Source organism: Vipera ursinii, assembly GCF_947247035.1.
Source record: "Vipera ursinii genome assembly, chromosome: 4".
Classification (NCBI taxonomy): domain Eukaryota; kingdom Metazoa; phylum Chordata; class Lepidosauria; order Squamata; family Viperidae; genus Vipera; species Vipera ursinii.
In genome coordinates, this window is record NC_139514.1 from 38,823,215 (window position 1) to 38,837,919 (window position 14,705).

At 34.6% G+C, this 14,705-nt stretch overlaps 1 protein-coding gene and 1 long non-coding RNA gene across 2 annotated transcripts in view; both read right to left on the reverse strand.

The window, feature by feature from the left end:
- Positions 1 to 14,705, reverse strand: part of POU2F1 (POU class 2 homeobox 1) — a gene marked incomplete at its 5' end in the record, with an annotated part of 111,678 nt that overhangs the window by 36,188 nt on the left and 60,785 nt on the right. Inside the window, 2 exons of the mRNA XM_083361900.1 lie at positions 1,938 to 2,032; positions 8,477 to 8,545. Coding sequence (XP_083218026.1) covers positions 1,938 to 2,032; positions 8,477 to 8,545 — 164 coding nt within the window. The remainder of the gene's footprint in view (positions 1 to 1,937; positions 2,033 to 8,476; positions 8,546 to 14,705) is intronic.
- On the reverse strand, positions 11,507 to 12,973 carry LOC310639905. The gene is made up of 3 exons (XR_014492429.1): positions 12,930 to 12,973; positions 12,681 to 12,750; positions 11,507 to 11,750 (listed from the first exon to the last, which is right to left on the reverse strand). It is a non-coding gene; the product is annotated as an uncharacterized lncRNA (long non-coding RNA).

Genomic DNA, 14,705 nt, shown 5'->3' on the forward strand with positions numbered 1-14,705 from the left:
TATTATAAGATCAGGAATTGGATAAACAACTGGAATTCTCAACTCATTCCCTTTTTCCTACTCCAACATACAAGTATAATTTTGGCAGTACACTAAAATGAGCAATTTTAATTAGTATGTAAAAGTCAATTCTTTTGAGCAAGAACCTCCATGTAATCACATAAAAAATACATGCTACACAGAAAGAGAATAGGCAAGCCAAAATCTATGTCTTTTTATCTTACCAAAGTTAATGTATTAATAGATAATTTTGCTTTATTAGATGTTCTAAGAGAGCCAAAAGTTTCCATATAATCAAACAATTTACAAATGCCAGCACATTGTGAAATTATGATTTAAGTTACAGGTTTAAATGTGTGATACATGAGAATGTAAAACTCTTCTTTCTCTCCTTATTTGCACTACACTAACTTCCTGATTTCATTTAACTCGTTTAAACATGGGTTTTAAAAAGCTGACATCCTACTATGAATATGACAATAGAAACAGCCAAGGAACTATTTTTGTTCAAATACTTTCAGTAATGGAGAGTTCACTCTTAAATGGCAGACTCCTAATTCAGATTTTTTTTCTTTTTTGATAATAAGAACCTTGAACGGAATATTATTTTTATCATTAACTGCCACTTTAAAAATAGTTTTACTGAAATATTTTAATGTATATACAATCACTGTGCTATCTCTTCCTCTATTTCTAGTTACCTCAATGTTTGGCAAACACTACTTGATTCATAAAACAAAAAAATAATAAATTAAAATAATTAAAATAAAAATTCAGTATCAAAATCCTTCACCTCATTCATGATGACTACTAGAAATTTTTCTGCTAGCATTTTTTTAACTACCCCTAATTATGTGTTTAGCACTTAGGTTTCTAGTGTCTGAGAACAAGAGGTTTTGAAATCAAATGTCTGAATTACCAATGTTTCCTATCCAAGTACATAAATCCAGTCAAGTGAAATCAAACCTAGTAAGGCATGAAACTTTTCAAACTTATTGCTTATGATCAAATGTCGTGTGTTTCTGTGTGCGTGCACAAGTGTGCATGTATGTCTTCGAGTCAGTGTTGACTTCCTGGCAACTGCCTGGACTAGTCCCTGCAGTTTTGTTGGCAAGATTTTTGGAAGTGGTTTGTCAATGCCTCCTTCCTACAGCTGAGAGAATGTGACTTACCTCATGGTCACCCATCTGGCTTTATATCTAAAACTTGAACTTGGGTCTCAAATTCATGTTCTCCCAGTTTCTGGCCTAATGCCTTAACTACTGCATCAAATTGATTCTCTTTATTAAAATGATCCTATTACGATAGTTGGATCATTCTAGACAAATTAATCAAATGTATCCCAAAGCCATCAACTGTTATCGATAGCACTTATACCTAGAAACTGAAAATAAGCAATAGTTCAAGCAGTAGTAACAATTATCATGATTTGCAGACTCTAGTCCACTCTTGAAAAATAAAATTTTATGTAACAACTTTTAGCTGAATTTCGGTTTAAAGGCAATTTAAAATTATTACTTTGCTCTGTTAATTGTTATCTTTTTGACAGCACTTATATTCCAAAAACCTTATGAATGATCATAATATATGCAATTATTTAATATATGCAATTGTATCATATGCTAAGGACACTGTGCAGTTTTGTGTAGATGTTCATGTATGCATGCATTCCTTCCAATAGCAATATGAGACACCGTACCAATGGACACATTACATGATCATGATATACTCTTTTTATATAGAAACAAGTGGGCATTTTTGTGTTTCCATTGCAATTTTCAATTTTCTTCCACATATTGGCTGCTAAGTATTTCCTGAATCTGGCAAATTTTATAGAAGTTATTAAGATAGCCTTATATATTGTGTTAATCCTGAACATAAAAATTATCTATGTGACTTTTTTCAAGAGTCTGTATAAAAGAAAAAAAAATGCTTACCTGATGAAGATGTCCAAGGAACGCTTGGGCTGTGGAAATTGCCCCTGGAATAGGCACAGTCTGTTTCTGAAAGTCTAGGCCATTTGTCTGTGTGCCTAGAAAAGCAAAGTTATAACCAATTAAAATTCTTCTTAAAAGACAATTCTGAAAAAATTGCTGGTTCCTTAAAATCCCAGTAGCAATTCAAAGACCAAAATCTTGGGGGCAATAAGCTGACTTTGTAATAATGCCGCTTGGGGGGGGGGGGCGAAAGCCCTAATAAGCAGGCATATACATAGAATGAAGGCTATTGCTAAGCACATTGATTTGTGCTTTAAATTGTAAGCCGCCCTGAGTCTTCGGAGAAGGGCGGGATATAAATGGGATTAAAAAAAAAAAGCCTGTATTTTAAGTCTTGGTATTTGGCAACTTTTTAATATTACATATTTACTGTTCTATTTTAAAGTCACTTATTAATAACTTACAATAGAATAATGCTACTAAAATGTCCATCATAAAACTTAAAAATCCAATTAGGCAGGAATACAAATTCAGTAAATAAAGATGAACATAATAAAACACAAAGCATGATTTAAGACAATTAGTAGATTATAGAAGCTAATTTGCCAAAGGAAGTATAATACCTTAAAAATGAAAGAAACAAAGAAGTCTTATTCTGAAACCAAACAAAAATAAAAAAGTGCTATGCAACTTCTCAGATCATCCACTAACTAATCACTATTAAAATGATTCATTCTTCATCCTTAGATAGGCAATTGGAAGATGTTCTCAGTACGTGAAGGATTCACATACTATATTGCAGAAGGGTTTTATCCAATACTGGATTCTCAAGTGTTATGTAGCACTTCATAAATGAAATAAAACTCAATGAATTCATAAGTTTGGGGAAATATAAAAGGAATGACAAATTGAAAATGTAATACAGGTGATCCTCAATTTATGACCACAACTGACCCAAAATTTCTGCTGCTAAGGGAGATATTTGTTAAGTGAGTTTTGCCCCATTTATGATCTTTCTTGCCACAATTGTTAAGTGAATCACTGTGGTTATTAAGTTAGTAACATGGTAGTTAATTGAATCTGGCTTCCCCACTGACTTTGTTTGTCAGAATATCACAAAAGGCGATCAGATGACATCAGGACACCACAACCATCATAAATACAAGTCAAGCATCTTAATTTTGATCACATGACCATGAAAATGCTGCAACAGTCGTAAATGTGAAAAATAGTCATAAGTCATTTTTTTCAATGCTGTTGCAACTTTGAATAGTCACTAACAAACTGTTGTAGGTCAACGACTATCTGTAATGAGAACACTTGAATAATATAGTTAGGGAAATTAAAAATCACTTAAAAATATTAACACAAAAAACTTTAAAAACTTAAAATGAGAGTAAATATTGTATCCATAAAAGAGGTTCTAACATTTCCATTTATATTACAAATTAAAAAAAGAGCTGCCTGAATAAAATAATTCATGAAATTAAGAGAAATTAAGAGAAAAGAAAGAGAAGATGAAAGGGAAAGGCTCAAACTCACTACTGTTGAAATTAAGTTGAAGTAGTGCTGCTATTTCAAAATATGATAGTAATATAGTATCTTTATTTATATACTAAATTGCATAGGACCAAATTATTAGGGGCTACATGCAGCCCACAAGATTTTTTTTTGTAGTCCTTAGATTCCTCCAGAGCAGACATGTCAAACACAAGGCCCGGGGGCCGGATCCGGCCCGCGAAGTGGTTTCATGCTGCCCGCGAAGCCATCCTGGAAACAGTGAGGGAACGGCCCCCACTGCCTTGGCCCTGGCCCAGAGACCCTCCTCCTGCCAGAAACACTCAGATCTGTCCCACTCCTGCCCAGGACCCCATAGGCACCCTTGATGCGAACAATGTAGAGCTGGCCATGCCCACCCAATAGGCCATATGCACTTTAGCCACGCCCACCCAGTAGGCCACTTCCACCCTGGCCACCTGAGGGCAACCGCAATGCTGATGCGGCCCTCAATGAAACTGAGTTTGACACCCCTGCTCCAGAGGTTGAAGCAAAAACACTAGACTCCTTTTTTTGCATTTTTGAGGCAATTTAAGAGGAGCAATTAATGGTTTAATTCTTGCAGTACTGGGCAATAGCCCTGACTACTTTTATAGTACAGCCTTCAACATGTCATAAAAAATCTCAAAAGCTCTTCAGCCATTAGAAGTCATGCAACCGATACAGAATGTCTACGGAGATTCTCAGTCATCCAGGTCATCCCAAAGGTACCTTTTCAAAGAAAACAAAAGAAGTCCAGTTGCCTTTTGAAAAAGCATCTTTGGGACAACTGATACAGAAGAAATACAACACAGAACCAGATCACAGAAATTAAGTGATCGTGGAAATGTGAAATGTTAATACAGCAAAAGGGGGGAAAATACAAAAGGTATAATATTTGTTTCATTTACAATATATTATGATGCTTGAACACTTTGCACCAAATTGATTTTTCCAAGCATGGAATAACTGGGTATGCAGGCAGGAATAAACATGTTTTTCAACTTAAAAGTTCCTCAAGGCTGAACATAACCAGAATTTCTGTTCTTGGAAAGAAATAGAAAAGTACTACTTTCTCTATTTGAATACAATGTATGAATATAATATGAACATTAGACAGATTAAGAATTATTATCCCAATATATGGCTTCAACAAAATATCTTAACTTTGTAGATTTTCAAATATATGATTTAGCAACTTTTAGCGAAACTAGATAGAAGACAGAAACTACATTAGATGCTAATGAATGCTTCTTTGAGGGAAGGAATGGCATTGCTAGACTTGGAAGAGGTGGAGAAGACTTCTCAAGAGACCATGTTCTAGCCTAGCCATTATGGACAACTATTACCCATCTCCAATCTTTTCTATTATCAAATATGGAGAAGGTGCTAGATGAAGCATTTTATCAGTCAGGGTTTAGGTATGAAGACAGAACCCAATTCTCATTGGTTCCTGTTAAAAATGACCTGACATAGTCCTGCCTACTTTTACAGTATAGTTTCAACATGTCACCCCAAAACTGGGGCAATTCTTCAGCCACCAGAAATTATCCATTTAGATGGGGAGAGGGTGCTGCTCTTTGTCCTGCTTTATCTCTCAGGGGCAAATCTATCAATCAGTGATTCCATATCTTCCCAAGAAGGTGGTCTCAGTAAGTTGGTGGGGAGGGATGGCTCTTCAGCATTTCCTCCCTTTTAGTATCTACATCAGACATGTCAAACACAAGGCCCGGGGGCCAAATCCGGCCCGCGAAGTGGTTTCATGTGGCCCACGAAGCCATCCTGGAAACAGTGAGGGAACGGCCCCCACTGCCTTGGCCCTGGCCCAGAGACCCTCCTTCTGCCAGAGATCCTCAGATCTGTCCCACTCCTGCCCAGGCCCCCATAGGCACCCTTGATGCGAACCATGTAGAGCTGGCTACGCCCACCCAGTAGGCCATACACACTCTAGCCATGCCCACCCAGTAGGCCACGCCCACCCTGGCCATACCCACCCAGCCCCCTGAGGGCAACTGCAATGCTGATGCGGCCCTCAATGAAATTGAGTTTGACACCCTTGATCTACATGATACCACTGGAAGAGATTATCTGTTGGTTCAGGAAGACATACCATCAGTATGTATATAACACCCTGCTGTACATTTCCACCCCAGGTCAAGCAGGAGATGCAGAAGAAGTCCTGTCCTTGTATTTGTAGGCTGTGAGGGACTGGATGATAGGCTTAGCAAGAATCCCAGCAAGGTGGAAGTTTTGTTTGTTCAAAAGCCCTCTAATTCCAGAATTGCTCCATCGTTAGCTCTGGTCAGGATGCACTTCCCTTAAAAGAGCAGGTTTACAACTTAAGGATCCCCTTGGACTTTAAGCTCCTGCTGAAAAAGCAAGTGGGTGCCATAGTCAGGACACCCTCTGCCCAGGGTCTGCAGCCTTTTCTGGACGTGAAGCTCTAGCAATATCCTGGTTGGATTAATACAGCCCACTCTCCATGGGGCAACCATTAAAGACAAGTCAGAAGTTATGGCTGATACTAACTCCAGTTGCAAACACTAGAATAACCAGTATTTGCAGAAACTACACTGATTACGTATTGGCTTCCAGGTCCAAATGAAGGTCCTAGTCATTTTTAATGTGTGTGTGTGTGTGTGTGTGTGTGTGTGTGTGTGTGTGTGTCAGTATTTTTTTAAAAAATCCAAATACACTTTGACCACTCCAGAAGTCTCTACTTTTTCAATAAGTGCTTGATGTAGAAGAGGTAAACAATTGAGGCAACTACTCAAGGGGAATCTTTAGTCTGGCTGTATGGAGTTCTGTACTGATTTTTGTTGTTGTTGTTGCTGTTCTTAAGTATAAATTGCCTACAATTTTTGAAGTAAGCAATATATAAATTCACAGATAAGTAAAAAAAGCAAATAATGTATTTTATTGTCTGACCAGTGAAACATTAAATGCTTGGTTATAATTTTCTAATTTATAATTATGCTTCTAATACTGTAATAGTTTGTTCAGAATATAAGAAAAAAATCAGGAAATTATTTGGAAACAACAATTTGCATGTTTCAGTTATCTTGGGGAGGGAGAAGGGAAGCAGTCAGCTCATTAGTTCACAAGAGCATCATTTGGATGAACAACTGTTTGTCCTAATAAACTGAAAAACAAATTATTTTCTAAAGTGAAAGTCATCCAATTGCTGAAATTACAGTAACCTTTCAATAAATCTTGTTAAAGAAATCTCTGTCCCAAGAGTATAATAGGAAAAGAGTATGACTAGAGACTTTAAATGCCTTATATTTTTATAGAACATGAATTTCAGTTTAGCATCTGTTTTCTCCAGCACAACCCTGATATGAGTATTTGAGATCTTATAAATCTATAGAAATCTACACAGATATTTTATAAAAGCAACTAAAACATTTTTAACTCAGCTATGGTTGAATGTTCATCTTATTCAGAAACATGAATTCAGTCCATAGTCCAAAAAGTAGCAACAGCAATTTGCGCATATTCCCATACTAAACTATTAGTATGAGCAAGGCAGAGATGTGCCAGAACCAACTCACTAGGGCCAATTGTTACATTTTGGGGAATGTTGTGAGTCAGTTAAGAGCAGAGCTTTCATCAGTTGTTTGGTGGCTTGTGCTTATTGTATATTTATCAGCACACCACTGGAGCAAGGTAATACACACACACACACACACACACACACACACACACACACACACACACATTTGCATAATTGAAACTAAGTCCTTCTCAGTGGAATGGCCAAGAGGGAAAGAACCCTCTTGGCCATTTCCTTTGAGAAATTTAAAGAATGGGATATAATTTGACTAAAATTAGGATCAGAGAATATGGCTTAAGGATATTATGAAGCCTCATTCTATTTCTCAACCATACTATTCCTGAATATAATTCAGTGACCTCTTTTTCATTTAATTTACAATTTAATTAAAATGTTTATGATACTGGGTGAAGCAGAAATGTAACTGTAGACAAAATTACTGAGCAATTTATAAAAAGAAAGCATTTCTTCAGGGAATAACCAATCAATTCCTAGTGTATCATAATAAGCCTCCCTTTTCATATATTATTCTTTATTAACTTATATTTCTCCAAACCAATGTAAGATTACCTTTAGCAATGGTTATGAAGGCTAGAAATTATTTAAAAATATTTTTAAATCAAATGAGAAAAATCACTTTGTAGTAGAATAAAATAAAAATAAAATAAAAAAATGGTTGTACTCAGACAAAAGCAAAATATTATGTACAGTTACAGTGTAAAAAAGAAACGGAAAGAGTAAAGAAAAACAGATAGCAACTCAAAACAGCTGAAGATTACAGATACAGATTGAAAAATGAGTTCAATACAAATTCTTAAAAGTTATTGTTGAGACTGTTTCTTTACCAACTCACACTGCAAATATTATAACCTATCTTTATAGTGTCAGTTAAAATAGTTGTTTTACATGTCAAAAAACAGCTTTAAAAAGCAGAACGTTTTGGGATGCACTGTTATCACTGTAAAATCACTATTGTAATTGGCTAAACTCAAAAACAGCTACTGAACTGAAATCTAGGTTCTCAATATTTTTCTGCACTCTTCTATTACTCAAAGGGAAATTCTTTCATTCATAACAGCAAACACAAACATGTCAACAAGCACACAGAGCAGCAGATTACCAACTTCACATTTTATATGTAACAAGTTCTCTACCATGGGGGGGGGGAACAGGAGGTATGTATTGGATAAACACAAATCTAAATGGAGGAATTAATAAGGACAGCCCTTTATATTTCAGGATAAAATGTACATCTATTATTAAAACACATTTAGATTTAGATTTTATTAGATTTATATACCGCCCTTTCCCGAAGGCATTGGTGCAAAGATGGCTTGCTCAACATATTACCATACTGAACACAGGAAAATAGAAATCAAGTAAATCTGATCATGTAATTATTGTGGTGTTATTAAGAAATCTGATCTAAGTACTATATAATCCGTACCTGTGTCCCCATCCCCGCTCTCCATTTTTACAGGTTTACTGGTTTCTGACGGAGTATTCATTCTTGAGTCTGCATCAGAAGCAAACAACAAACAAAAAAAGACAATGAGTTAGGAGAAAATACTCCTAGTGACTCTATCTTTATGACTGTGGTAATCATAACATTTTTATTTATCTGTCTATAGTACACTGGATCCTAATTGTTAAGTTTGCACTCAGTATTTTAAAAGAAAACCAGGTCATAAAAATCCCCATATTTGACTATGAAATTTTAAATACTAGTTACTATTAAAAAAAAAACTACTGAAATAAGAATTATGTTTCATAGTTGCAATTATTTCGGCAATAAATAAAAATATTGGCTAAACAAGTAGCCTTGCACTGATATTTTGTTTCATTGCCATTTTCTACCAAGTTTTATTTAAAATTTGTTTTAGTGAAATTCTTATACAACTTTACAAAGCTGTTTAACTTTCCTTCCACCATAACTTTCCCAGTGCCAATCCCCTTTCTTGTACTAATACAGATACATCTTCTGAGAAGTTGCCATGAGATATGTAAGCTATCACTGGGCAACTGCATTACTGTAAGTTGAATGTGATGACATATCCTAACATTTATTTTTTAAAATAACTCCTTCTCTAACACTGAAATCTCCCCAATATTGTCATTGTTCAATGGTAATACAAAAATTACCATTTAATATCAATACAATATTTACACGTTGTGCTGATAGTAGGAAAGTTCTATGTGTTTCTAGCAGTAAAAAAAAGGATTCAAGAAAATAAAACTGAACAGTTCCTGACACTTAAATGACAGAACAAAGATCTAAATCATAAAAACAACTTTGAACCCATTTCTAGTACTATCATTCATTATACCCTAGATCTTTATTTAACTTTGTTTCATCACCTTCCAGTTGTGAACAGATTCTTTTCTGCAAGCAAACTGATTTCTATTGGAATGGTATGAAATAATGATATTGTAGCCAACAGATTTGTAGTCTTTATAAAATACCATCCATTCTTCATCTTTCCAGTTATGGCACATTTACAGTTTTAATTACAATCCAGGTAATTTTTCTAGAACATTATGAAAAAACAAAGTAAACAAAACCACTCAACAAAACCACTTGTCGTTTGCACCTTCATTAATGTACTAAATTCTCATGAACTTCAATTTTTCTGTAAAAATTGATACTGGGTAGGGAAGGTACCCTTTGCTGAGGGAATATCCCTGGTACAAGAAGCCCTGTGTTTATTTCTGTTGCAATTTCCCCCATATCTATTCATACTAGGTAGAAAGAATAGCTATCCATTTCTGAAAGCAATGGGGCCAATTGTCAATCAACCTGGTAATCATAAATCAGAGGACAAAAGTAATATCTGGATTTGAATGTCTACCTGAATTGTTACTCTGCTTGAATGACAGGCTCCTAAAATGGGTTTTTAGTAAAGTGATAGGCCCAATTATCTCAGTGAGTGACATATACTGTAAAGTTCAAATAATCAACAAACTTTGTACAATAGATACCTGTAGATGTTCTCAGACCTCTATAGAAGTTTACAGGCAAAAACTAGAAACAGTTAATCACTAGGAGAGTATAGAGACTGGCATTTTAGGACAACATAAAGTATTTATTTATAAGTAAAGACTGTTAAAATTGCAGTGAAAATTGCCAAGAAAAATCAAATCCTCCAAATATGTGAAACAAAATAATTCACATAATTTAACAGATGCACAAACAAATCTCGAGAAAATAATAAGTAACATATAAATGTTATCTTTTAGGGAAATACTGTCATTTTTCATAAGAGAAATATGAGGTAGGAGAAAAAAAGCATATAACTTGACAAAATGAAGCTTTAGAAACCTGATTAAATTATATTCCACATCGCCAATGTATTTTCTTACTATTATAAAATTATTTCAAATTCCAAATTCCATGAAGTTGTTTGTTTCAATACAGCACTAAACAAAGCAAAACAGATTTTTGAATTAAAACTTTGGCCTTATTCCAAAAGTTGCATTCCATTGGCAAATTCCATTCTGTCGTATTTTTATACGTCAGGCATCTCTCTAATTTTCTCCAAAGTTTAGAAGGCAATTTGGGGGCAAAACTGGGTTATGCATGCAAGATGGTGGTGGAGAAACACAAGAATAGGAAACTACAGCTCATGAAGAAATATGCTAATTTTCAATGTAAATTTAAATTACTGTTATATATAAATTAGCAGATTTCAGAACATAATCTTTTAATAGAGCATGGGAAAACACACACTGAACATTAAAAGCATATTTTTTCCAATTAAGGTTCAGTCAAAGTATGTGGACAAGTTTAATAAATTTAAATAAATTATCACAAAGCTTGGGCTATCACTCTTAGTATGAAAATGCCATGTTGTGTACTTATATACAAATGAGTGTGTCTGTATATTATGTTACATCCTAGCTTTATCATTTTCTTCTTTGAACAGGGGATTTTTTTCAGCAGCTACTGTTTCCCCAATAATGCAAACTTTACTGTTGCATCATGCATGCAGTTATCTGAATAATACAAAACACAGCCAGATCATATAGTAACAGTCAGTATGCAAAATCATGCGAAAAATGATGGTAAAGTACTGTCCACCATGAAGCTAATTCATTGATTTAAAAGTCCAGTTTCCTCATGATTACACCTTGGCCTAATAATCAAAATGGTTTATATATTATACACACAGACAATATGCCCCAATACTTTCTGAATATTTGCAGTATAAATCTACAGGTAAACTATGCAGTGTGTCTTATTTACAAGGAATCAATCTGCAAAAATCATTTTTTCTACCAATTATAAACACATTTGTACAACAGAATATTCTATGCTTATTCCAAAAGTTTAAATTTATTAAACTGCATCAAACACACACACACACAATTTCAATGGATTCACCTTAGAAACATGTTTAATGGGATGTATTACCATAAGAGTATAAAAATGATCATGAAGAGCAAGAAATGATGTATGTACTTCAAAATGAGAGGATGCACTTAGGCTCTCACATTGTCCAGAAGTTAGTTGAAGGAAGACAGATAATCCCTTATGCCTTATTACAGACTGCTGAACTGAATTTACAACCACATGATATAGTAACACTAAGTAGCTCAAGAGGACTTCAAAAGCAAACAGAACCTCCACGAACTGCTTGTGAACTCCCAAAGGCATCCGGCTCACCAACATAAGTTGAACATTCAGGAAGAATTGGAATCCTGCTATAATCCGCAAGACGAGTCTAATTTAAAGAAGAATGTAAAAAAGTACGAGACAAATGTATTTTTAATGGAAAGGTGTGGCTATAAGGCACCTTACTTTCAATACCACATGGTAGAACAATTCACATTTTTAACTATGTCCTTATCTCTTTCATAAAATGCAGCAAATCTCATGTTTTATCATGGCACTAAAACAAGTTTTTATTCTAAAGTAATCATATTCTAAAGAAGCAAGGATGGGAAATAACAGGTGCAGTACTGAAGTCATATGCTAATTAACTTATAGATTCATTCTTAATAGTATTGTGACAGATCTCTAATGCTCTAAAGTTAGCCAACCACATACCATTTCAAAACAAATAAGAAGGGTCCTAACACTGAAATCTATATATTCAGCTAATATTAATTAATATTGTCAGATAAGGGTTATATCATTAAAATTTCAAACGGCCAGATGAAAATCCCTTGAATACAACTGAAGTAAAAATCACGTTTAAAAATGAATCCAAATACAAAGAACTTGAAATAATTATTCTAAAAACAGTACAATCTCTGCTGTTTTTATTTAGAAGTAACTAAATCCTTTTTCATAAATTTAAAAATGCTAAATATTAAAAGTCCTGGAGGTAGAAAACTCTATTAACTTTAAAAACGTATTTTTAAAGAAAATAAAAACCCTTTATTTAATAGAAATTAAACTAGGAGATAGTGTTAGTAGCTAAACATTGGCATGGAAGGCAATGGCTGGCGGTAGTGTTTGCTTGCTTTAAAAAATAGTGAAGTATGACTTCAGTTCAGGTATATTCACACACATATAAAATATAAAAGTTGAACTGATGAAGCTACAATGGATGACAGTATTCTCTTAACACCCTAGAATCGATACAGTAATATAATACAAGAAAGCAAATTCTTAAATTCTGTCAAGAAGCAAATGTTTTAAAATTTACAATTCTGTAAGCTTCCATTCTTGACAGTCATGAGCAACTCCATTTCTCCAATGCTGAAGAGTAAGATTCTCTGGAAGAAAAATGAAAGAATGGGGAAGGCGTTTGCTACTGAATCACTGACACGATTTCAACATTTCAAATGCATCCCCCAATCTTACATATGCAATTAAGCCTGTATGTTTAGTCAATTTTAACAACCGCTATTTCCATATTACATGCTTGCAAGAAGTCAGTGGAACCGATACCCACCTAAAACATAGTCGCTGCAGTCCAGCATTGTTGTGCAATCTTCTAAAGATTTAGGTAATCCAAGGAAAGAGAAAAAAATACTTTCTAAAATAAAAGGCATATACTATTACTCTTTAAAAGAAGGAAGGGAGGGGGGGGTCAGGTGTAGGAAAAGTACAACTTCAGTTACACCATAGCAATCTTCAACTGAACAGTGAAACTTCAGCTGCTCTGTGGACTTTTAGTCTCTCCTACTAGCTGTGTCTGACATTGTCAAGGCGACTGAAGCATGAAAAGTTCTCCTTTTTTAATAAAATAGAAACAAAGATTGCAGCTGGCAGTTTCCATAATGAAGCTTAATCAGTATGCGCCTGATTAGGGCCTTATGCAAATCTCCCCTCGTTAGCACAGCAGCCAGCACTTTGAAGTCCATGAACAATTCATTTGCAGAGTACACTGAAAGCACTCCCTGCATAATTTAAATCATGATATAAATATTTATCAGCTCATTTACATATTAATTGGCAGTGCATGAAGGGAAAAATTATCTTCCAAGTGCCAGCATAATAATTAGGGAACAAAATGAAATTTCTTCCAATAGCTTTGCTTCTCAGACCTAACTTGAGCACAGTACCATGGAGAAATGGGGAAGGGAAAGAGGTAAGAACATTCTCTTTAAAATGCCACCGAAACGACACACACAAATTAAGCATTTTTAATCTCATTCCTCCTAGCAACAATTAGTTTTGTAATAAAAGATTTGGAAAAGCTTTCTTCACCATCTAAATAATCCTCCCCTTCCGCCCCCATTAGCAAGTTAGAAGGTGAATACAATCTACCTAACTACAACCTGTGCACTTATGTGATATTTTCTACATGAGTCCTGCAAAAGGACAAAGTCCTGCAGAGAAAATCTAAGCACTCAGGTTGGTTGCTTTATAAAGGTAGCCAACACTGACAGATATGACAAGCAATATTTTCTACCTCCCCAAGATGCCTTAAAAGCTGTTCCCTAAATATACTTCTTATTTGCATCTGCAAAAGTAAATATTTATATTCTTAAGAGGTCTAATTGTATTATAGATATCCAATAAAAAGTGATATATATGTGAAAACTACACTCTAAAACATCAGCTTAAGAAAAAAAAATTACATAATGACAGTTTGAAGTTTTAAAAAAGAACTACACAGCACATAAATAGGCTTCTGAAGATGTTATCTTTCTCTATTCTTTCCTGTGACTGCAAAATGTGCTCTAGGTGAGATTTGAAGGAAATGCGGAATCTGTAGGAAGAGAAAGGGGTCATCGGTTCTACCACTTGTTTTGATCATCATTAGATACAACCTATTACAGCAGCTTAATTGGATTTGTCCATAATCCACCATTTAGTCACCTTTAATAATAAAGGGAGCTATTAACTATTGGATGGTTTGGTTTTGTTTCAATGTGAAGAAAAATAGTATTTTCAAACAAGTTGTTTTACATTCAGAATAGCATGGAGTTTTATGCAAACCAGGATGAGCAATCTTTTCACCTAAAAATTAAGTACTGGTATTTTTACTTATTCATTTCAACCAGAAACCTGCAGATAAATAATTAACTGATTAATTCAAGCCTACAAACGAATTTGCACAGGCAATAATTGTATCTTTAGCCATATTAGTTCCTATGGTTGCATATGGTTATACGAAGTAACAACAAAAAGCTAACAAAATCTGGCAACTCATGGAAGATACACCTATCTTATGAGAATCTAAACATAAAATACTTTTGCTTTGTAAGCGATAAGTCAGACT